We start from the raw sequence: 22,327 nt of genomic DNA, 5'->3' as shown, positions 1-22,327 counted from the left end.
TATACTGTACGTATTCATAACCCGATTTTACGAGGAATCACTGAAATGTCACAAATAAAGATTTACAGAGGAAAGGTGGGCTAATGTAAGTGTTTCTTCTCCATGTCTGAGAACACAAGAACACAAAAAATAAATTAAATTAAAGGCAAGATAATACATTTCATTTTTATTTATTTTACAGTACATAAAACAAATAAAAAGTGGGAAAAAATGCATTACATTAAAAATGTATTAAAATAAGGAAGGTTATTGTGAAGTCTAAAACCACAGGATCAGTTTCAATACAAAGAAACCAGACACAGCAGCAGAGATGCCTTTAGGTAAAGCTCAAATAGAAGCTTTTAACATAATAACGACAAAGCTACTAAAAACCAACACATCTACTTTGACAAATAAGCAAAAAGCTTTAAAAATCTAAATCTTCACATCATTTAGGGAAAAAAACAACACGCATTATAATGCACATATGTTTATGTGTAGCTGCTGTTCTTCTTCTCATTTCACAGCTGGAGCAAAGCTGAAATCAGCATGTGTTCCTAATAACTTGTCCCAGTGGCTGAAGTGTGGTGCAAAGTTGGTGTTGGGTTTCTGATGGTGCACGTCGTGTTTGCTGGGTCCTCCGTAAATGCCAAAAGGTATCAGACGGGATGTGGACCAGGGGAAGTCGTAGCCACAGTGATCCTCTATTGACACATACACATGCAGCACCATGAAAACCCACGTGGTGAGAAGATGGCATCTCAGGATCATGGGATTCAGGGTGGTCCAAAAACCCACTGTCACCAGCTCCCACCCACCAAGACACTGAGTGGCGAGAGCAAAGGGCGCTGAGTACTCGTGATGGATGGCATGAAAAGTGACATACAACCAGCGGATCCGGTGATGCAGCAGGTGCCAGATGAAGTACTGCAAGTCGAAGAGCAGGAGGCTGCCTATCACGCCGGCCAACAGCTCCAGGAGGGACGGGGCCTTCTCCGGCAGGTCCACGGGTGGCCTCCAAGCCCACTGAGCCACTGATGCCGGGAGCACAAAGAACACATGATTGTACAGGGTGACACCTGCACAGTGCATCAGCGTGGAGGCTGTCGGCCGACGTCCGGGCTGGATTTTGAATTGCTGGACCCATGCCCACCTGTCCCCCATGATGTCACAAACAAGGTAGGGAAGGCAGAAGACAAAGTAAGAAGACACAGTGAGAATAACGGGGAACAGGGGAGATCTCAGACAGTCACTGTGGTCGGTCCTCATGCTGTCCCACAATGGCTGCAGCACGGAGTCGTTTCCTAAGCATGTAATGCAGAGATCTACGATGCCACCTGTAAAATGCATCTCGGGGAAAAAAACTTACAAGGCCAGTATTTCCTAATGTCAGCGGGATGTAGGTGTTCCAGCTCAAAACAGCCGCTTTGCCAAAGACTCTGCTTGTGCTTTTCTCACTGCGCGCTATCAAATGACCGGTGATACAAATTATTCATACTCCCCGTGTAATTGTATATAGCCCTCGTTATAATATAATCCTTTAAAACGGAAAATACACTTTGTATTAATGATGGATTTGTGTTCAACTTAAAGCGAATTTATTTGTTTGACATCGTTGTTTCTATATAGATTTGGAAAGATCTGCGTAAATCCTACCCACACAGGCCAAAGCGTGATGGAGATGTGGCGCTTCCAACTTTACTAATGGGCAGCTAATTCCCGCAGAGCAGCATCGTGTCCACACCTCCACGCACACGTGTCCTGCCCGGTCAGGGTGTGCGAAACGATCCCCGAAGCGCCAGACAGACACGGCACCACCTGTAATGCGCCGCCACTCGGCTCCGTCTCCGAGGTTCTTCCACAGACGCGATGCTCGCTTGTTTTCAACACTGCATCTCCGCCACAGGCTTGCATCTTGTTCCAACTGTAGCGATCCACCACCCAGTCGTGCTACGCGATACTTAAAACAAACCAACCCCGTCTGCTGACGCTACACGCAGCAGTGAATCAATCAGAGATCAGATGGCATCCTAATTTAAAATATGACATTATGGAGGAAAATGTGGTGTGTAGGTGGTTGAGAGCATCCAGTTTCATTTAGACATGCTTTTGTTAATTGTATTAGTTTGAATTAACTTAAAAGTAACTCCAAACCTAGGTTCTAACCTGTATTCACGCCACAAGTTCGAGAACAAGATTTTATATCAGGGTATGAACGACCTCCCAGGCTGTAGGGGGCAGTAGCGTCTATTTTTATTAACTCTAGCGCCGAAACCCCTCCTCGCGTCGGCAACCAAAATCTCCGTAACGTTTACACGCCATTATCTCTCTCGGTGACGTCACGGACCCGGTGGGAACCCACTGTGATTGGGGACGTACCGTCGCACGTCATGACGCATACGGCTGCGGCGCTGTGAAGCGGCGTCGGTTACAGACGCATCAGGTACAGAGTTGTGAAGTCTTAGATCGTTATCTGTATCATTTACGAAGATAAAGTCGCCCACGCCGTTGACTTCGTGCGTTCTCAAGGTAGTTTATAGTGACTCGGTCACTTGAATCAAATCATTGAACTTTAGCAAAACAGTTCTCAGTGACGTCGTGAAGTCTAGCATTAGCTGGTGAAGTACTGTAAACCGTTAGCGTAGTTGTTTGTTGTTATTATTACATTATGATTCATTATATCATATTTTATCGTGTTGGATAATTCACAATTGAACAAAATGATCACCTGTCACACAGTTAAAAGCTAAAGTGTAAGTTAGCGTCACTGTCACAGGTTTGTCCATTTACTTTGACCTTTGTACTGTTAAGGATCTAAAACGAGGCTGTTGAGTGCTTTTTATGTCTTGCCAATATCTTCGTTGTGCTTTCCAGCGACTCCTATTTAAAGTGACACAACAATAGTTTTTAGGTTCTTGTGTTGGTAAAGGAAGTAAATACATCTTTATAATAAGTTTCTTTCTGTATTTCTGTATCTTGCTGATTCAGGAATTAATTGGTATGGAGACTGATGGTTTGATGGCAGGGGAACAAGAGCCAGTTCCTCAAACACCGCCTCTGTGCCGCTTCTTCTCTCAGGGAAGACACTGCAGTTTTGGAAAGAAGTGTAAATTTCTGCATGTAAGAGATGAAGGCGGTACCGAAGAGATGGATACGACACCAGGCCAACCAAACCCAGAGGGCCCTGCTGGATGCGAAGCTCCAAGGCCTCCTGCCACCACCAAATCTAGCGCTGCTCCGGCAGCTGGGCGCCGCCGCCCCTGCCGCTACTTCATGTCGGGCCACTGTACCATGGAGAACCGGTGTCGCTTCTGGCATCCGCCGCAGTTTCCCCCAGTGGATGACCTTCCTGTTGCAGGCAGGTGTACAGCACGTGTTCAGAGGATGCCGGCACCGCGCCCTGGCCTCCGTCAGGAGGCCAAGCTGTGTGACCTGACGGAGGAGGTGGCCAAAGAGCTACGAGACACCGAGATCAAGCAGCTGATGAAGCGTTTTCCCAAAGACCAGCTGATTGTTCAGGAACGAGACGATGGCAAAGTTACGTATTACAGGGCGACAGTAGAGGCCACTGATCCAGACTGGGTAAGTGTTTTCCCTTAGCTTTGTTTCTTTTACTCTTATGAATTATTGAAAAAATAGAGCCTTTGATTAAACTTAGTATTTTGTAAACACATACTGATCGTCTGTGTTTACGCTTGTAGCCATTTGACCTAAAAGAAGTTGACATCATGGTGACCTTCCCAGACAATTATCCACAGGAGGTAAATATAAACTAGGAAATTTAGGGAAATAACTTCAACAAAATATAGTTCTAATGTTTTTTTTTCTTAGATTTTCACACTGGACGTACCACTGGACCAGGATCTGCCACCAGTAATGGCAAAGTAAATTCACCGTGTTTTTTTTACTACATAAATAAATTAAACTGAATGATTGAAGATGCAGTCATTTCTGTAACATCTGTCCAAGCAGATATGTACAGCAAGCATCTACGGAGTGGCTTCAGGCAAAGCATGCAACTAATGAGCTTCTAGGAAAGGTGGAGCTGCTCTTCCTGCCTTTCCTTCGCTGGCTTGATCGCAGTATGGAGAGACTTTTTACTGAAGGCGCCAGGCAGGTGAGGTTGCAGTCTGCTGCGCCAGAAATGTTATTTTTGTTAATCTTATTTTAATACTAATTTTCTTGTTTTGATTTTTTCTTTTGTAGTTGAAAAAAGACATTGATTTAGAAAAGGCTGGACTGCAGTTCATACCATACCAGGATCTCCAGGCAACAGTGGGTTTGCCTGGCTCTGCTCTCGGTGCAGATCAGGACTCCAGCAATGAAAGGGAAATGGAAAAGACAGAAGTTGAGGGGTCAGTGGACGTAGACATGTTAGTGCAGCAGGAGGATCAAGGCTGTGATGAACGCGAGCAGCAGGAAGAAGCAACTCACCTGGTGGAAAACATTAGGATCAGCGATCCCCGCAAAGGCACAGAGGTGAAGTTGTTGGGACTGAGACTGGGGGAGAACACAGCCACAGTTGCTGCCCAGCAGATCACGGTTTGCCTTCAGTGTAATCGGTAAGAAAAGAGAAAAAACACGTGAAAAACATATCGTGTAGTCTAACTTATGTGTGTTGCCCTCAGGTGTAAGGTGACGGCAGACCTGACACTCACAGGAAGGACTCCCTGCACAGCTCAGTGTGAAAAGTGCAATGCAAGCATCAACGCTGCATTCAGGCCCTGCATGCTGCACCATTACAGTGATGTCATGGGATACCTGGACCTCCACAATGCTGCACCTGCTGATCTGGTGCTTCAGGAGTGTGTGCTCATTGTAGGCTGCCTCAACTGCTCCCAGGAGGCTCCTTTGCAGGTACACACAGGGCTTTTATGTCACTATCAGCACTTAGAATGTCAGCACAACATATCACTATGAAATGGCATGTTTCCTCTTCATTAGAATCTTTCCTATGGGCAAACTAAGGAGTTTAACTGTGAACAGTGCCACAACAAACTTAGTATCCTGGCTGAGAGCACAAAGTTCCAGTATATTCAGCCTCGTGTCGTCAAAACAGGTCAGAGTTCATTTCTCATCAGAAGCATGAGAGGAGGTTTTAAACACACTGCCTGCTCTGTTTATCTAAATGAAGCAGCACGGTGATTGTGTGAATAACACCCACACCCTATTTTGTGCAGATTCTAATGCTGGTAATTATAAGACAATAAGAGACCCTGCTGTGCAAAGAGGAAAAGCGCTGCCAGAAAAAGGAACATGCAAACATTTTAAACAGAGCCATCGCTGGCTAAGGTATCGTCCTAGATCATTACTCGTGCATGATGTGTTGGCAGCGACAAATACCTGCAAGGTGTCCATGGCTTTGTCCTAATGTCATTAGGTTCCCCTGCTGTGGACGCGCCTACCCCTGTGATGTGTGCCATGACGAGGATCAGGACCACCCCATGGAACTTGCCACGAGGATGATCTGTGGATTCTGTGCCAAGGAACAGGTGCGCTATAGGTTTAATGTTTGTTAGTTGCCTTCACTGGCTCAGTTCAGTCTTTAATCAAAACCAAATGACTAAATCTGATTTCACTTATAAGCATTGATGCATACAACTGATTTTACATTTCAATGGACACTAAATTGTAGCCTATGATCTGACATCTTGCAGCCGTATGGAAATGGAAAACCTTGCGTCAGCTGTGGAAGCATGATGACACGCGGCACACGCACCAGCCACTGGGAGGGAGGACTGGGCTGCAGAAACAAAGCCAAAATGAGCAGGTACACCCGCCCACGCCAGTAGGGACTCATGGAAAAAAACAAAGCTAGAAATATGGTTTCAATTGTTTTCCCCATTTTTAACCCCCTAGAAACGATCGACAGAAGTACAACAACATCAACAAAACTGTCTCGAAGAAAGCAGCCAACGAAAAGAAGTAGAAGTGCATTTATCTGAGAACAGATGTGACGAACCATAATTTCAATGAAATTAAATAATGAATCCTTAAATCGTCCTGTCACTGAATGAATAATCGGTTCAATCAGAAACACTCAGATCAAATGTTTGTGAATCAAACTAAAATGATCAATAAACACACCACATTTAAATAATATCTTTATTTGTCACAGGAAATAAAAAAGCAAACCAAGAATGTACTCTATCAGTGAAGACTCTTATTTAAATACTGCACAAACATGTTGGAGATTTGTCCCGTGTTCTCCGTTGGGTGCGTCTTGGTGTAGCTGATGAACTGACGCCGCAGTTTGCGCAGCTCTGCCATGTTGACGCTCCTGCTGAGCTCAATGTTTACCACCAGGTTAAGGACGTGTGAACTTTGAATCACGTGTCTCCACTGAACACAGGAGACGCAATAACTCGACGTATCTGAAGGTCACAGTGTCGCAGCGTAACCCTGTAGGAATGCACCTTAAAGCTGGTTTCTGCTTGGACCGTCATGTTCAAAGGGGGAAAAAAATCAAAGTGTGAGACGCACACGCTGCCAATGAAAAAGAACTCTACTGATCTAAACAGTTCAGTCAACCTCCACCGTACAAATCCAGCAGCACAGACCTTTAGCAGCGACGGCTGCTGTGACTTTCATTTCTGTCCTTTGATGTGATCCCCTTCTAACAATCCACTTAACACCTCCCACTGATGACGAACCAACAGGCTGACGTACAGTATTAGTTATGAGTGATTGGCTGTAACAGATCACTGCTGCTGCACAAAACATTTCCAGAGGAAAAGTTTTTAAACTGAACATTTGAATTACAGGTAAAAAGGATATTTTTTCTGTGGCTCCTGGAACTGGAATGAGATCCCCAGGAACACTCGTCTTCTGTGCGTTAAAAATCGCCTGAAATCATGAAATTGCAGTAACTTAATAAAGGTTACACATTGGTTTGAGTTGGTCTGAGAGGTTTATGACGCGCAATGAACGTACCATTAACACATCTTGTGTGATCTTGTCCAGCTCGTACAGGAAGTTCACAGACGACAATGGTTGCTGAAGAGAAAAGATATAAATTAATACTACAACCAGAGAGCGCGCGCACACACACGCGCACACACACACGTCGGACGCTCACACTCTGAGTGGACTGATTGGGTGGGGGGGCTTTTCTTTTGAAGAGCGCATCAGAAATGGCTTCGAACGGAGGCACGTCGTCCTTCAGGACGGTGAAGAGAGGACTGTCCCATCGGTTTCTTGAGTCCGGAGCTTCGAATCTTAGAACTAATGCGTCAAATCTGCCAAAATATAAAATCAACATGAGGAAAAAAAAATCACAAAAACTGACATATGCATGAATGACCATGTAGAGTTGGAGTCCCCTCACATGTCCTGCGTGTACTGCTCAGCAGCCGGCCTGCAGGCGTTCCAGGAGGAGCTCTGCTCATCTGATGTCAGACAGTAGACCTTCAGAGAAAGCACAACACCTGCCTCATCTCCTGTTCACCTCTACAAGCGTGAGCTGTGAGCAGACGGCCCCTTCTTACCAGGCAGTGCGGCGTCTGTGCATGTTTAGTGAGACAGAACAGTTCGTAGCGGTAGCCTGGAAGCAAACAACGTGCCATCACTCATCTTTTAGTAGGAACAACAGAGTAGTCGTCACGTCACTACTGACCTTTTATGTAATTTAATGAGTCCAGAATTACAATGTCATCCTTGTTCACTTTTCTAAAGGAGAAATAAAAGTTAGAGACGCAGAGGGTGTAAAACGTCAGCAGTGTGAAAGTGATGAAACCCACCTCTCCACTTCAGCTTTCAGAGCTGCTCTCACGTCTTTTTCCTTTTGTGAATCTGAAACATAGTCAACAGGATGTAGATGGTTCACTACTAATGAGAATCACGTAAGAGAAAAAGGATTAATTGTAGAATATGTCTACATCATAAACTCCAAAACTGTAAAAGTATAATTGGTTTTTCAGAGGCCAAGAATTAATCTATTGTAAGTTTATGTTTATGAGAGTTATTGTACATTCAGCTTGGTGGAACCTAACACACCTGGACCTGGTTATTCACAAAGGTCCAGGCTACACACACGGACTCGCACCAGCTTCACTCGCCTGCGTAAACAGTGTTTCTGTGAACGTCCAGCGCCGCGTCTCCCACGACGTGGACCCTCCTCCCAGGGTTCTGCTCTAAATGAGCCTTCAGCTCCTCCGCCCGCCGCGTCTTACCGCTGCAGGGGTACCCGCACATCACGACCAGCGGCATCGCTCCCGTGTGCTGTCAAATGAACCGGTGGAAACGCCGCGTTCACCCGGATGTGATCGTTAAACGCGTGCCCGGTGCGACCAGCAGGGGGCGACACAAACACACCGGAGCCCGGAGTTCTGACACTGGCGCAAAAACGGAACACGCGTCTTCCTTTTTTTAATTTTTTATTAAAATAAACCCGTATTTGCAGGAAAATGTTTACAAACAATAAATTAACACTAGTGAATATGACACAAGAACAAAGCATTGCAGACTGGTAATATCCATTATGACATTACATTAAAAAACAAACACACCAAACACTTTATGTTACAATGTATCTTCACAGTTTTTAAAGGTGTTCTTTTTCAAATGGTGAAAAAGTTCCATCCCTCAAACAGGATCTGCATCTCCTCTAAATGAATGGAAATATATAATTAGTTACACAGCAGCAACAATAAGAACATAACAAATCTGATGGTAATATTAATTATCATAACAAACTAACATGTCCAGTTTGTGTTTCTGTTGCATTTGTTGAGCAGCTTTCAGCATCTGAACGAGCAGCGTCTTCAGGTCTTTCACTCTGTGCACAGGTTGACCAGCTCTGACTTCAGCAGGAACACCCACATCTCCAAAGGCAGACTCCGTGAAGGAGCCAATGCTTTTCTTTCCCATGAAATGTCCTTTTTAAGCAAAGCATACATTCACAAATAAGAGAATAACTTTAAATACCACATCAGAATAAAGCTATTTCTCTTACCTGTTGCCCACAGTTTCCCCCTTGGATTGACTTTGATTTTCGATACTTTATTTCTCAGCTCCGGTAAATCAAGAGTCATTGACGAGGTCATAGCAGCGTAAGTGATTATGATGAAAGAAGCCAGAAGTCCTGCTCTGCAGATGTTTGTCAACGTGCCTTTCATTCCTTCGTGCTCGATGTGACTTAGTTAATTAAAACCTCCTTGCCTTCGTGTTCCCTCAGAAGCAGTCAGTCACCGAGATATGACCGGCTTAATATTCTAAGAGGACGAAAGCGCCCATCTGTGGTTGGACTCTTATTGGACGCGTGAGGCAGAGCAGGGAACCCTGGGCAGCTTTGATTCGCTGTGACCACAGTCAAATATGCAAATTCAAAACCATTTTACATCTAAACCCATCACCCTCCCCCATTGTCCAGTTAAAAAAATGTCTGCAAGACAAACAAACACATATGTAATTAAATGCAATGATTTATTTGTTAGTACTGTGTAAACATAACAGCAAGGCACAAGTGCCACTGCATGCTGAATAGATGTAATGGCTTAAGAAATGCTGTGAATCCTGTTCATTGACTACTGTATGTACAAAGGTTCCTATCCTACACAAGTCCTCACTGTACACAGTATCAAAAGTACAAATGTCTTTCAACAAGCATTAGAAAAGAACAAGTTACTCTTTTCAGCCTCTGCAGACTCAGAAGCTGCAGTTGGTGATTCAAGGACGCAAGATTACAGAGAAACAAAGCTGACACAACACTGCCATAGACGCCAGTTCAGTCAATATGACCATATAGTCTGAGCTGCTTTCCCATAATAATTTATAAAATTTAATAATGTGGGATAATACACATTTTATGAACTAATGTTTTACATTGCACTAAGATCACCTGCAACGCTTCAAAGCCTTTCACCGTTTAACAATCAGATATTTACCACGGAGGTAGAATCCGTCGTCTACTGAGGTTGGTAGTGCTCATGTGAAAGATGTTCACCCCTTGAGTCTCCGTGTTCAACACATTCCTCGTGTTTTTAGTGGGTGATTTTATGCCACCAAGCCTGACCTTCACACCTTCGGGATGATCTGAAATAATTCACCCTGACTTCTTGACATTGACCGTTCACCTGCCTGAAAAATACACTTCTGGCAATATGAGGTATTTTCAATACTGCTGCACCACACATCCAATACCTCTCCACGTTTCCTCCGCATACTCATAAAAAACAATATATTTTTTTAAAAATGCGACATGTGCACCCACAAGTCAAGACATGTTCCATAACTGTGAAAATTAGCATTTCAGAATGTTCACATATGCTTCACACAGCGCTTTGAGCTGAATACTGAATTACACCAGTCTCTGATAAATGGACACCAAATCTTCTATTTCAGATCTGAACAATTATTGCATTTCATAAAACGTCCACCTGAATCTCATTCAGGTGATAGTGTGTAGCATTAAACATTCTAGATTAGCTGTTTAATCTATTTAAATTACTCCAATTACAAAAACAAAATAAAACAAGAGACTCTGGACTCTTTTCATGGTGAATGGAAAGAACATAGCATAAAAACAAACAAAGTAGTATTACTGCAATTGTGTATAAAAGGCAAAAATAATATATTATCAACATGCAAAGTTAAATAAAATGATTAATAATTTGTCCTCTTATTGATGAAAATACTGTATGAAATGTTACACCACACAGCCTCAAAACAATTAAAGGCCACTTGGTACCAACTCATCACCCATCTGTTGCTTTCAAGTGGCCAATTAAGACATTGAAGTAGGTTTAAAAAGGTGGTGACATATCACTAACAGAGGGACACTGATTGTGTCTGCGAGTGTGTGTTCAGGTTCAAATTGCAGCCCGTGTTTTTGTCACAGTGCAGATGTGTTGTCTCGTCCGTCTGTAGCGGCTCAGTTTTGCTTTGCTCCGTTAACCAGTTATTCACCTCAGCAGTCTCCTCTGATCGAGTCGACTGATTATCCGGCTCCTTCTCCTCCACCCCTGCCTCCTTCTCCTCTTTGTCTTCTTTCCGTTCCTCTGGATGCTTGATTTTGTGGACAATGAAAAGGTGTCTGCTCAGAGACAGCAGGGATGTGAAACACAAGCCACAGTGGAGACATTGAGGAGTGTTTTCATCCATTTTGTGCTGAGGTATATGTTGCTGGAACTGGGCACCGTCTTCTGTGATGAAGCCACACTTTGAACAGCGTAACTGAGGCTTCAGTCGTTTTGCTGACGGAGGCTCCAGGCGAGCAGTGGCATCCTGCCCCTGGTCCTGTGTGCCAGCAGGTGTTTCTGATTCAAGCACCTGCGAAGCACAGACGCCATGCAAAAAAAAAGAAAGAAAAAGCAGTCACACCTAATGGTCATGTTTTATCGTTTAGTGGTAACGCACCATACACAGCTGCTGACAGAAGGTAGTTACCTGGTCATGGCGTGCTTTGGATTCCTGAATGGCTGTTTTTGCCATCTGTCCAAGGTCAGGGTTTTTGATTCCGTGCATTAAACTTAGGTGATTCCTCAACATCACACTCGAGGTGAATGTTTTCTTTGTATCCGTACAATAGCTTAAGTAAAAAAAAAAAAAAAGGATTACAAATGAAATGACTTTTAGGGGATCATCTTGTCATGAGACTGTGGTGTGGCAAAGCAATATGTTCAAAAATATAAATGTTACCAGCAAGTGTAAATTTTCCTTTTCCCGTCGTGGTCACTACGATTATGTCGTCTCAGGCTGGTTGCAGAATTGAATGACTGCTCACAATGTCGACACGGATACTTTTTTACTAACTGTTGGAAATTATATGGTCAAATGAAAAAAAGCAACATATTAGGGTATTAAAAGGTCAAGAAAACCCTTTTCATTAGTATTAAACATCTTAAAAAAACATGTTTGCCTGTAAACAGCTCATTTCAGCAGGGTGCATTTACGACCCCTCACCTTTCCATGTGTGGTCTTAATATGAGAAACATACGATTCTCTTTCAGGAAACCACTGGACGCACTCGCCACACGTCCAGCCGGTGGGCTTCACACGTGGCCGGCTGTGGTCAGCCTTTTTCCTCTGACTGTCTTTGTGTTTAACACGACCAGGGCTCTTCTGGTCAGGTTGGACAGAGGGAGTATCCTGGTCGCAGTCGGCCTTGACAGATTGTTTACGCTCCTCCTCTGTCTCTACCGTCATGACTCCTATGTGCACGCCCTGCAAAGCACAACAAATGGTCACAACAGAGAAGATGCTTTTTCTCCTGCTCATCATTATATACTTTACTTCAAGCTGACAATATACGTGCACAATAACATACAAACCTTGAAATGCTGCATTAAGAGCTGCTTTTGTGGAAACACAGAGTTGCATTCTGGACACTTAAATACACACGTCATGCGTTTGCTGGCATTGTGATGGAAATGCTGAAACAGCAACTGCTTCTTCTTGAAAATGGTTTCACATGAACACTTGAAGATTATCCTGGAAAGGAGAGAGAAATCGGGTAAAGCCAAGTTTAAAGCAAGTACAAGGACAACTTTCAACAGAAATGTCAACTCACTGAGCGGATAATTTTCCAGCACTGTGGTTATTTTGTAAGTGAGATTCACAGCTGTCAGAGGTCTTGAAGGCAACTGGACAGATGGAACACTTGTAAAAGACTTCACAATGTTTCTCTTCGATGTGAGTCTTCTGTCCTTGAAGGGTCTTGAAAACCATATCACAATGAAGACATCTGCAAACACAAGGAACGCAGAATACCACTTTTCTGGAACTTTGCACTGGTTGTCATCAGCTCTGAGGTGCTTCTGTGTTTCATGCTTGCTTACTTGTACCAAGCTTTTCTTGCATAGTGCAGACAGTTTTCCTTGACGTGCTTCTGGATGTCTGCGGAGCGACTCAGGGCGCCACACTCAGGACAGCAGTAAGGAGACTTGTGTGCATGAATGCGCTGGTGAGCTCTGAAGCTGCACTTGTTCGGCAACAACATCGAGCACACCTTACACAGCTGAAAACAAACAAACACAAGGCCACAAAAATATAAATGTGAACCTTTAAAAACAGAAATGCTGCTTACGAAGCTTTAGCTACATTCTCTCATTGCTATCAAATAAATATTGACCATTTCACACTACAGTGCTTTCAGTACAGAGTCAACCTGCTTTATACTGTAACATTTGAATAAAATATCTACTCACTAGTGCTTCCACATCTTCTGAAGGCCTCTGATAATGACCTGCAAGTGCTCGGTAGTCAGGTAACTGCTTGTTACACTCAAGGCATCGGTGTCGGTGGTAATCGACGTTGTCTGGATACAAGGGCAGGACAGGCTGGCTTTTACATGAGGCGGATGGGGAGGCGTAAGCGTGTGCCTTCGCCCGCTCAGTGCTCAGGGGGACAAACATCTGCTCCTCCGCTATGGGCTTCACGTTGACCTGCGTGCACTGCATCACGGTGCCGTTGTTCTTGTGCTCCCGAGCGTGGGCCATCAAGGCGCACTTGTTGAAGAACACCAATGTCTGTGCGCAGTGCGTGCATCCCACTTCGATGTGTACGCTCCTTCTGCCGTAATGATGCGCCAGACTCCGCTCCACGCCGAACGAGTCCCCGCACTCGAGGCAGCAGTACCCACGCGGTGGGAGGCTGATGTTGCTCTCTGGAGGGGGAGTCAGGTTGGGCACGTATGTAGGCACAGGCTTGGCATTGTTCAACAGGCGGTTCAGGGTTCCTGCTGTTGTGTTGGAGCCGGACACGCGAGGACCGGCTGATTTCACCTGATGCACCAACGGGACAGTGCTGCACACGGTAGAGGAGAGCGTGCGTTGGCTTTGCTGATGGGAGGTGGATCGGGCAGCGACTGAAGCAGCAACACTGTGGGGGACCAGATTCAGGCTCGCTAAGTGCATTGCTTTGGGGAGATAATTCGTGCTAGTTGTATGCGCTGCTGTGGCTGATCCTCGCTTTGGTTTCTGCCCCTTCTGCACAACGGACCGTTTCACATGACCACCCGTAGTATGAAACACAGCTGCAGAGCGCTTTGTGCCAGGTCTCCTGCTGCAGGCTTCTGATTTGTTGTGCAACACTTTCAGCAAAGACGCACTTGCTGGGAAGCCTTTAGTGTGTGTTCCAAAAATGCCATCAGCAGCCACACCGTGAGACTGATGAGGAGACATGTTGCAGTAGGAATCATCACTTATCATACTCTGGGAGGGCGAGGATTCATACGCAGAGTGAAATTCATCGGTTTCAGAATCGGGCACCACACTCGTGACTGTGCGCCGGATCTGCCCGGTTGTGGTCTTGATGGTCTTAATTCTGACCCTCGGGATGGCAGGTGGTGACCCAGATGCAACTGCAGGCGATGCTTTGCCGCTACTATCGCTGCAGATGCTTACGGGGCTATCGGAGGGTTTCATCAGCCGCTTCACCACTTCAAGTGGACTTCTCGGACTCCGTGGGGATATTGGCACCTTTGGGCTAACTTTTATGCAATCATTCTGACCCACTGATGGCTCTCTGGGGTTTGGTTGCTCACCCAGATCCTTTCTAGCATTTAGAGCCACAAGAGCCTCAAGGCAGGAGGATAGTTTAGTTGTTTGAGATTTGGCAGGTGAAACAGAGCTGTGAACGTGCATTGAGCTTCCCATCTTGTAATTGTTCTCGACAGAGTTCAAGTTACCACTTTGCAGAGGAGGTGCCTTGTGTCCTCCAGCTGTTTTATCAGTCTCATTATTGGCACAGATGTCAATGGACGCCTCGCGTCTATTACTTTCGGCTCTGCTCTGTTGGATGTTCCTGTAAATCTCAGAGTCCCTCGGACAGTTGACGAACATGCTGAGGTCCAGGTCTTTTGAACTTTCTGGGACTGATGGTTCCACCAAACCCGAGGCCTTTGAGAAACAAGGCATCTCGTGTCTCGAGCGCATTTCATTCCTGCTACATTGTGCATCTTCACACTCGGGGCTGGAAACGGGACTAAAACGAGAAACTGACTGGGAAAATATCGGCGTTCCATCCGGTTTGTGCTGAACAGGAGCCTTTCCAAGCAGCTCTCTGGAGCTTTGTCCGTTTAGAGAAGACGCAAATGACCTGGAGAAACCAGCGTTTACTGCCTCAACGCTGTCAGTGGAGGTGTCCTGTGCCCTGAATCCATTTTGTAACACCTGTCCTGGGTGAAGCTTGTCACTAAAACCTTCCAGTGACTCCTGGCGACTTGTGTTTTTCACAATAACACTCACAACGGGAATGTCCGCTGTTGTGACTGCTTGGTCACTCAGCAGGTTGTCGTCCAGACATATCCCCGTGTGTTTGAGCTGACAGTCCGTCTCCTCGTGACTCCCCTGGATGGGCTCCTTAGCGTCCAGCCCGGTGGCATCCGGGATGTCAAAGGCTGCCAGAAGATCATCAAAATCTGGGGTTTTCATGTCACCCATGGCTGCACAGTCTCACCAACCTGCAGACGCACACACGGCCACAGGCTGTTTTATTATTGCACAAGCTGCACGTTCTTGGCAGAGCATTAAGCAGCTGTATTATAATGGGGCTAATAGGTAACTGTTTAGCAGTTGGGTTAAGCTAACGGTCTGACGTTAGCTTTAGCCAGCAAGCTAAACGTTGACAAGCTCTGTGGGTCTTCGCTCATGCAGCGATGTTGCAGCCAAACACGCATTAACAGTCGTCAACAATGACTTAGCATTGAATGCAATCCAGCACACGTACAGAATCACCAAATGCCTATTCTTTCCAAATTACATATAAGGAATTATTGCATTAGTGCAGCTAACAGTTAGCCGAGTAGCCACACAGCATAGTCAAACAGCCGTTTAGCAAAAGAGCCTAGCAATATGCTAACGCGCTAATAATTCACGCAAACCAATATGTGTGTCAGTTACTGGCATTTAAATGCACTCACCATTTGATCTGGTTATGTAAAACAGTGGTAGCAAATAAGCTCCACACTCCTGTCAACTGTAGCGGAGGCTAGAGTTAGCAGCTGCAGGGTTTCATAGCTAGGCTACAAGCTACTAGCTAGCGTTAACTTGGCTTTTCTTTTCCTGTTGCGGGGGAATTCAAACCCTGAGCGCCGTCTCCCAGACGTGAGGCGGTGCCACTCGCCGTCTGAAACGTTACTTACAGCATGTCCCGCAAGAGGAGGGAGGGTTTCTCAGACTCGGCCGCTGAAGTATAGCTGCAGACGCCAGATCGCCGATACAGTGTGTTGTAAGTTATCAAATTTAGGGGATGTTGCGTAACGCACCATGTTTATACCAAGGTTAAGCTCACTAGCCAGCAGGTTAACCTTGTTCTAAATTGACTTACGCCAAAATAGTAAAAAGAGTGAAAGATGCAGATGTTTCTGTTTAAATTATGTAAATTGAATTATTGATTTCCAGCAATACTGTACTCATAACCAGGATGTTAATAAAGGTGAGCAAGCAGCGGCTGTTTGTTCCCGTAAGTAGCTGGATGTGGTGGAAACCACAGCATTACAGATAAGCCTTACAAAGATAAGCTGGTTTGCTGTTTATTTATAATTCATGCACGTGCGTCTCCCCACGGTTGATAATGAATGGAGAGGTTCTACAGGTACGTAACAAAATAAAGAGAGTTTAAATGTCAGTCTAGGTAATAATATGCTATACACGCTCCCAAGGAAACAATGAGCTGCTAAAGGACACGTTTGAGTCATATCCTATCAGACTCATGAGACTCATTAACCTGCCCTCCCACTCCTGTCGAGGTTATAGACACAGATGCTTGATGCTACGTATGATCCGACCAAAAATAAAATAACTTTGTGAGTAACAACTGCAGCAATGATGGAACAGGATCATAAGAGCTATTGCACTTTACAGCCTAAACTTACCAGCTGGTCAGATTATTTGAGACATGAACATATTACATTCAAGAAGTAATTTACATTATAAAAAATGTTGATTGAATGATTAAATAAGACTAAATGCAACAAAGGCACTAAACTGCATGTATGCACAGTCATGCACATATAAGTGCTAGATATAAATACCCAAATAGGTCTTTTGCCAAGTGAGCGGATGGTGGATAAATGTATTCAGTTCAGGATCATTTCAAGCTTTTTGACGCCATTCTGACATCATTCTGTACTTTAACGAACAATTAAAGTTTATCACCTTGGTTCAGCCAGACGGAGGTGCCATGGAGGGATACCACCCATGAAATAACTATTTCTGAAGCTGTCTGGATTTCTTTGTGTGTGACAGCAAGTGGAACAAATAGTTGTTCTTATAGTTAGACATTTATTATCACCCTGAAAGTGAAGTGCAAATGGAGTAGCAATAGGTTTAATGAGCCTGATAAAAGCCATTCGCAGGAGGGAATACTGCAGGATACTTCACTAGATACAGTTTGATATGTTTATGTGTATGCACATAGTTTTATCATATTGGTTTAATCACAAGACAAGAATAGTGTTAGGTAGGTGTCACTTATTGTGCTGTGCATGTCACAAGAATATTTTTACAAACTCTTACACTTGATCACTTGAAGCATGGGTGGAGCTCACCCACCTACAGATAAACAGACTCATGATAAACGTATCATCATCACATCATCAGCTTTTCAGGCTCAGAGTCCACTCCTGTGTATTTATCTACTAAAGACTCTTATCATCGGCTGCTGTTGTGATTTTGTAAATGACGAACGTGGCATATGAATTAATACTTATCACACGTCTGCGTGCTTCCTGGGGCAGACCTCGGCAGGACGTATGTGTCTGTTAATTAATGATCAGATGAGATGAGGGCAAAGTATGCTTCACCTGCCGTGTATTGCAGCGCAGCATTGACAGCTGGATTGAGGAAGACGCACAATGTGTAAGCCATTAGCTCTGCTTTTCCTTGAATTAAGCCGTTTGTTTTGCTGTTGTGAGCTGGTATTTTTATGCCTGAGATAAGCCTCCAGGACTATGTGTGCTTAATTTAAGGCTGTATCTCACACAGGAACACATAGAAACTGTTTACTTCTGTTCAGGTTGTTCAAGTCGAGGCTGCTTTCCCAAAGCTTACAACATAGTGGTAACTGATATTCTGCTTTTCAGCTGAAGCCAGCAGGGTCCGAAAAGTGAGCCAGACTAATGGAACTGGCGTGGACAACCAGGCCTTTGAAATAGAGGTACTGTATGTTTCACTTAGTGCCATTACAGAAAATAACACCTGATTTTTGTTTTATTAAAAAAAATACTAAAACATTTTCCCAGGAGGATAACATCACTGATAGTATCAGTGTCAAAAGCCAGACAGAAAAGAAGAAGAAGAAGGGACTGGGATCATACTTAGGGTAAGTCAGTGTATTCCAACACAAATGCAGGAATAATTGTGTGTGTGGAGAACCGGGTGCAGTTTGTATATCAGGTGTGTGTTTGTGCGGCATGTGCATTATTCATTAAAGTCAAGGCTAAGCTACTGTTTTCTGTGCTACTGTAGTTTTTGTGATTACAAGATACAAAAATATGTGTTTGAAGCACATATACAGAAATGGGAATAAAGGCATTTATATTCAAGTTTTGAGAAAAAAATTTTATTTGAACTTTGTTGGATCTGTTCTGTGCTTCAGCAAAGTTTCCAAGCCGATAAACGCCACAGAGGATTACATCAAGTCTCACTCGAAAACCTTCAAATACGTCGTGCTTGGAATCCTGGGAGCAGGTAATGTGCAAGTTTCACAGTCTGCAGGGGTTGACTTAATGGAAACACGATGAGCAAAGTGGGCTAATAGTGGTTTCTGCTAACGAGCTCCTTCCTCCACTCTGCAGGTTATGTGGCTTACTTCATCGCAGCCTGTGTACTGGATTTCCACAGGGCCCTTGCTCTGGTGGTTCTGACCAGTTTGGCTGTTGTAATTACATCACTTGAACTTTTAAAGAAGTACAAAGGAGAAAGCATCAGTCGGTGTTTCAAACCTGCAGTCAGATGCTTTAAAGCAAACCTCCGGTGGATCAAATGGTGAGTAGACGTCCGGTCTTTGCCTGTTTGGTCTTTGTTGAAATAAAATGAGTGAATGTGTAATTGTTTTTGTGCCTACAGGGTTTTCATACTGGTGGTTGTGGTTCTGCTTGTGCTGTGGCTCGCCTTAGACACAAGCCAGCGTCCGGAGCAGCTTATCTCGTTTGGAGGCGTGTGCATGTTCATCCTGCTCCTTTTCCTCTTCTCCGCACACAGAACAGCAGTGAGTTCATTCAAACACCTGCTCTAATCCAGGATAACAGTGTGCGGATGTCTCATAGCAGCACATTGTTTGTCTGTTGAATCTCTAGGTGTCATGGAGGACTGTGTTTTGGGGGATGGGGATGCAGTTCTGTATTGGCCTTTTTGTTATTAGAACCAACCCTGGACTCGTAGCCTTCCAGTGGCTCGGGGATCAAGTGAAGGTTGGGTGTTTTCATTCGTGTAGCATAAATAATTCCATTCAACGCATGCAATTGTAGTATAACCAGGTAGTAGACAAGCTAAATATTAAAATAAATAGCAAATTAGCAGTATTTGTTTGAAGACTTGAGACTTTAAGATAAAATTCTTTATTTTCTGTTTCATAATTCCAGTATTTCCTCGACTATACCAGAGCTGGGTCATCGTTTGTCTTTGGGGGTCTGATTGATGACATTTTTGCCTTTCAAGTAAGTGGATGATGACTGAGTCAGTGACTCAGTGACTGATAATGTGTAATTATTTTTAAATACAAACACCACGAACACACCAAGATCGTGAATGATTAAACTGACTGAGTTCAACTTCCCTCAACAGGCTTTGCCCATCATTGTGTTCTTCAGCAGCGTCATGTCAGTGCTCTACTTTTTGGGGGTGATGCAGTGGCTCATCCTGAAGGTAAAAAGGCTAAAAACGTCTCCGTCTTCCTGCACAGTAGGCGTAGATGCCGTATGCTTGTATTCTTTGACCGGGAGCCACATGTTTTGTGTCCACGCAGATCTCATGGGTTATGCAGATAACGATGGGAACCTCACCAACAGAGACCTTGAGTGTGGCAGGCAATATATTTGTTGGACAGGTATTAAAGCATAACAGGACCATGGTTATCTAGAATAAGAAACCTCCTGTTCCTTACTATGTTACATTTGCATGTGTTTTCAGACTGAAGCTCCGCTGCTGGTCCGCCCCTATTTAAAGAACATGACCAAGTCTGAGATCCATGCTGTTATGACTGGAGGATTTGCTACAATAGCAGGCAGCGTCATGGGGGCGTTCATCTCCTTTGGGGTGAGTGGAATAAGGCAGCGCTACTGTACCCGCACCATGATTGACTGACTGGAAATGACTCTTTGCCACAGTTGTCCAGCAAAAGAATGCCAGCATGTAACCTAAGGATCTGTGTGATTTGGTTTGCTTCAGCTACTAAGACAAAAGGACTTTTAGAGATATTGAGTTGAGACCATGCACAGATACTATATGTGAAATCATATTTAGTCTATAAGTCTCTTTTTTGTTAATACCCAACTGCAGCTACAGTAGGTGTAATGGTGCCTGGAGGGGCAGACGAGCCTAACACACGTTCCTTCATTTGGAGTTGTTTTCCAAATTCACGTTACTGGTTCAAAGTGCTTTGACAGAACAAGGCAGACTGTGCGAACTCATGTTTGAAGGCTGCTGGAGAGAAGCCAGCGTGGGAGTCAGTCGGACCTCCCTGAGCATGCTGCTGAGGTCAAGAGCCCTCAGAACAGGAAGAGGACGAGCCTGAGGTTAGGGAGGACTGGGTCAGACTCTTCTTGAACTTGATGTCTTTTTTTCTTTGCAGATTGATGCATCTTCCCTAATATCAGCTTCGGTGATGGCTGCACCTTGTGCGCTGGCCATCTCCAAGCTTTCTTATCCAGAGACAGAGGAGAGTCCCTTCAAATCAGACAAAAACATCAAAGTGGCTTCTGGGTGTGTACAAACTATCTGTCCTTCAACTCATACCTTTAATGACTCTTTTTGGTCAATTTTTGTGAACTACATTTTCTTTCTTGCTAGTGATGAACAGAACATTTTGGAGGCTGTTAGCAGTGGAGCGTCCGCCTCCATTGGCCTTGTTGCCAACATCGCAGCAAACCTGATAGCTTTCCTCGCCATCCTCGAATTCATAAATCAGGCTCTGAGTTGGTTTGGAGGTATGGTGGGGTACCCTGAGGTCACGTTTAAGGTACGATGTAGTGGAAGTCTACTGTAGCTCAAGGCTGACATGAATTGAATTTAGACTATAGCAAAACTGTATTAACTTAATGTATGATGCTTTTTTATGTTTTTGTAACAGATATTTGAAATAACTATTTTTTTGTTTTTGTTCTTAGTTCATTTGTTCGTACGTCTTCATGCCTGTGACCTTCATGATGGGAATTCCATATGCAGAAAGTTTTAAAGTGGCTGAACTAATTGGCACGAAGCTCTTCCTCAACGAGTTTGTGGCCTATGAGGCATTGTCTAAGCTGAAGAGCAACAGGCTCAACGGGCTGGATGAAGTCATCGGAGGTGATAGACAGTGGATATCTGTGAGTAAATGTCTCAGCTGGAGATCGAACTTTGTGAGTACGAGTGAAGTGAGCGCAGTTGACATGTTTTTACTCTGCCTTGTTTCAGGTCCGATCTGAAGTAATCACCACTTACGCTCTTTGTGGCTTTGCCAACTTCAGCTCACTGGGCATCGTGATCGGTGGTCTGTGTGAGTATTTGCTGTTCTGCTTTCATCTCAGCTCCGCCGTGCAGTTCATCGGTACATGACTTGTAACTAAATACTTTCTCCTGTAAAGCCTCCATTTGCCCGCAGAGGAGAGGCGATATTTCAGCCTTGGTGCTGAGAGCCATGATCACTGGGACTTGTGTGTCGCTTGTCAACGCTTGTATTGCAGGTAAAGACTTTTCACTCACATTCGATGTACTTTTGCCTGCAGCACCGTTTAACTGAGTTTTGTTTCAGGGATCCTCTTTGTTTCTGAACTTGACTGTGTCGAGCTCTTCAAGACGTCTGTTTTCAATGCCACCAATGCAGATATTCAGACCTGCTGTCAAGAACTCTTTGACAGGTGCGTACTTATGTTTTTCATATAAAATGTTTTACACATGGTTTGCTGAGAAAAGGTCCATTCAATGTCTACTCTGTCTTTTATCTCCCTGTGATGTGTTGTTATTCTGTTTGTACTTACATTTCACATGTGTTGTTTTACAGCACTGTGAACAATGGGACCATCTCATTTACAGGCTCATGGAGCACAGTAGCTAATGTCACACAGTTCTTCTCTAACTGCTGCCAGTGTTGTGGTCTAACTTCTGTGGAAGTTTGTCAATAGTGGAAACAAATGTCACTCATTGTATTCAGAGCCTCCTGACATGTCTCATCTGGTTAATATACATCAGGATGAGTGTGTAATATATTGTAA

General features: G+C 44.3%; 5 protein-coding genes across 9 annotated transcripts; 2 read left to right on the top strand and 3 right to left on the bottom strand.

The window, feature by feature from the left end:
• Positions 1 to 139: 139 nt before the first annotated feature.
• Positions 140 to 1,971, bottom strand: LOC114856867 (cholesterol 25-hydroxylase-like protein 1, member 2). Of its 3 annotated transcripts, none has more exons than XM_029152700.3 (2): positions 1,636 to 1,967; positions 140 to 1,132 (listed from the first exon to the last, which is right to left on the bottom strand). In XM_029152700.3, the coding sequence occupies exon 2, from the start codon at positions 1,069 to 1,071 to the stop codon at positions 496 to 498; it is 576 nt and encodes a 191-aa protein (XP_029008533.1). In that variant the 5' UTR covers positions 1,072 to 1,132; positions 1,636 to 1,967; the 3' UTR covers positions 140 to 495. The 3 variants fall into 3 exon arrangements, with proteins under 3 accessions (XP_029008533.1, XP_029008532.1, XP_040927026.1); XM_029152699.3 differs by having other exon boundaries at positions 1,640 to 1,967; XM_041071092.2 differs by having other exon boundaries at positions 140 to 1,971.
• Positions 1,972 to 2,281: 310 nt separating this feature from the next.
• Positions 2,282 to 6,124, top strand: si:dkey-24l11.2 (uncharacterized protein LOC100034462 homolog). 2 transcript variants are annotated; one of them, XM_029154661.3, is made up of 12 exons: positions 2,282 to 2,422; positions 2,968 to 3,561; positions 3,681 to 3,740; positions 3,811 to 3,863; positions 3,952 to 4,096; positions 4,186 to 4,541; positions 4,608 to 4,836; positions 4,924 to 5,038; positions 5,160 to 5,271; positions 5,360 to 5,471; positions 5,637 to 5,749; positions 5,839 to 6,124. In XM_029154661.3, the coding sequence occupies exons 2-12, from the start codon at positions 2,980 to 2,982 to the stop codon at positions 5,906 to 5,908; spliced, it is 1,947 nt and encodes a 648-aa protein (XP_029010494.1). In that variant the 5' UTR covers positions 2,282 to 2,422; positions 2,968 to 2,979; the 3' UTR covers positions 5,909 to 6,124. The 2 variants fall into 2 exon arrangements, with proteins under 2 accessions (XP_029010494.1, XP_029010493.1); XM_029154660.3 differs by having other exon boundaries at positions 2,354 to 2,508.
• kti12 (KTI12 chromatin associated homolog) lies at positions 6,067 to 8,241 on the bottom strand. The gene is made up of 9 exons (XM_029154662.3): positions 8,037 to 8,241; positions 7,719 to 7,770; positions 7,595 to 7,647; positions 7,467 to 7,522; positions 7,307 to 7,386; positions 7,058 to 7,217; positions 6,913 to 6,975; positions 6,757 to 6,825; positions 6,067 to 6,273 (listed from the first exon to the last, which is right to left on the bottom strand). The coding sequence occupies exons 1-9, from the start codon at positions 8,185 to 8,187 to the stop codon at positions 6,130 to 6,132; spliced, it is 828 nt and encodes a 275-aa protein (XP_029010495.1). The 5' UTR covers positions 8,188 to 8,241; the 3' UTR covers positions 6,067 to 6,129.
• A 1,142-nt stretch (positions 8,242 to 9,383) lies between these two features.
• znf592 (zinc finger protein 592) lies at positions 9,384 to 16,204 on the bottom strand. 2 transcript variants are annotated; one of them, XM_029153316.3, is made up of 9 exons: positions 16,061 to 16,204; positions 13,125 to 15,379; positions 12,756 to 12,934; positions 12,488 to 12,661; positions 12,249 to 12,408; positions 11,881 to 12,141; positions 11,617 to 11,729; positions 11,365 to 11,506; positions 9,384 to 11,247 (listed from the first exon to the last, which is right to left on the bottom strand). In XM_029153316.3, exons 2-9 carry the CDS (start codon positions 15,357 to 15,359, stop codon positions 10,744 to 10,746), a joined length of 3,768 nt encoding a protein of 1,255 aa, XP_029009149.1. In that variant the 5' UTR covers positions 15,360 to 15,379; positions 16,061 to 16,204; the 3' UTR covers positions 9,384 to 10,743. The 2 variants fall into 2 exon arrangements, with proteins under 2 accessions (XP_029009149.1, XP_029009148.1); XM_029153315.3 differs by lacking the exon at positions 16,061 to 16,204 and adding an exon at positions 15,839 to 16,044.
• Positions 16,205 to 17,559: 1,355 nt separating this feature from the next.
• On the top strand, positions 17,560 to 22,253 carry slc28a1 (solute carrier family 28 member 1). The gene is made up of 18 exons (XM_029153318.3): positions 17,560 to 17,777; positions 18,002 to 18,075; positions 18,161 to 18,240; positions 18,517 to 18,608; positions 18,716 to 18,905; positions 18,987 to 19,128; positions 19,217 to 19,330; positions 19,502 to 19,576; positions 19,704 to 19,784; positions 19,885 to 19,965; positions 20,049 to 20,174; positions 20,710 to 20,840; positions 20,928 to 21,096; positions 21,245 to 21,442; positions 21,531 to 21,612; positions 21,701 to 21,799; positions 21,868 to 21,973; positions 22,117 to 22,253. The coding sequence occupies exons 1-18, from the start codon at positions 17,774 to 17,776 to the stop codon at positions 22,235 to 22,237; spliced, it is 1,965 nt and encodes a 654-aa protein (XP_029009151.1). The 5' UTR covers positions 17,560 to 17,773; the 3' UTR covers positions 22,238 to 22,253.
• Positions 22,254 to 22,327: the final 74 nt, after the last annotated feature.

Source organism: Betta splendens, chromosome 6 (genome assembly GCF_900634795.4).
Source record: "Betta splendens chromosome 6, fBetSpl5.4, whole genome shotgun sequence".
Lineage (NCBI taxonomy): Eukaryota > Metazoa > Chordata > Actinopteri > Anabantiformes > Osphronemidae > Betta > Betta splendens.
The sequence above is the reverse complement of the archived record's forward strand: the minus strand, read 5'-3'. Positions and strand labels throughout refer to the sequence as shown.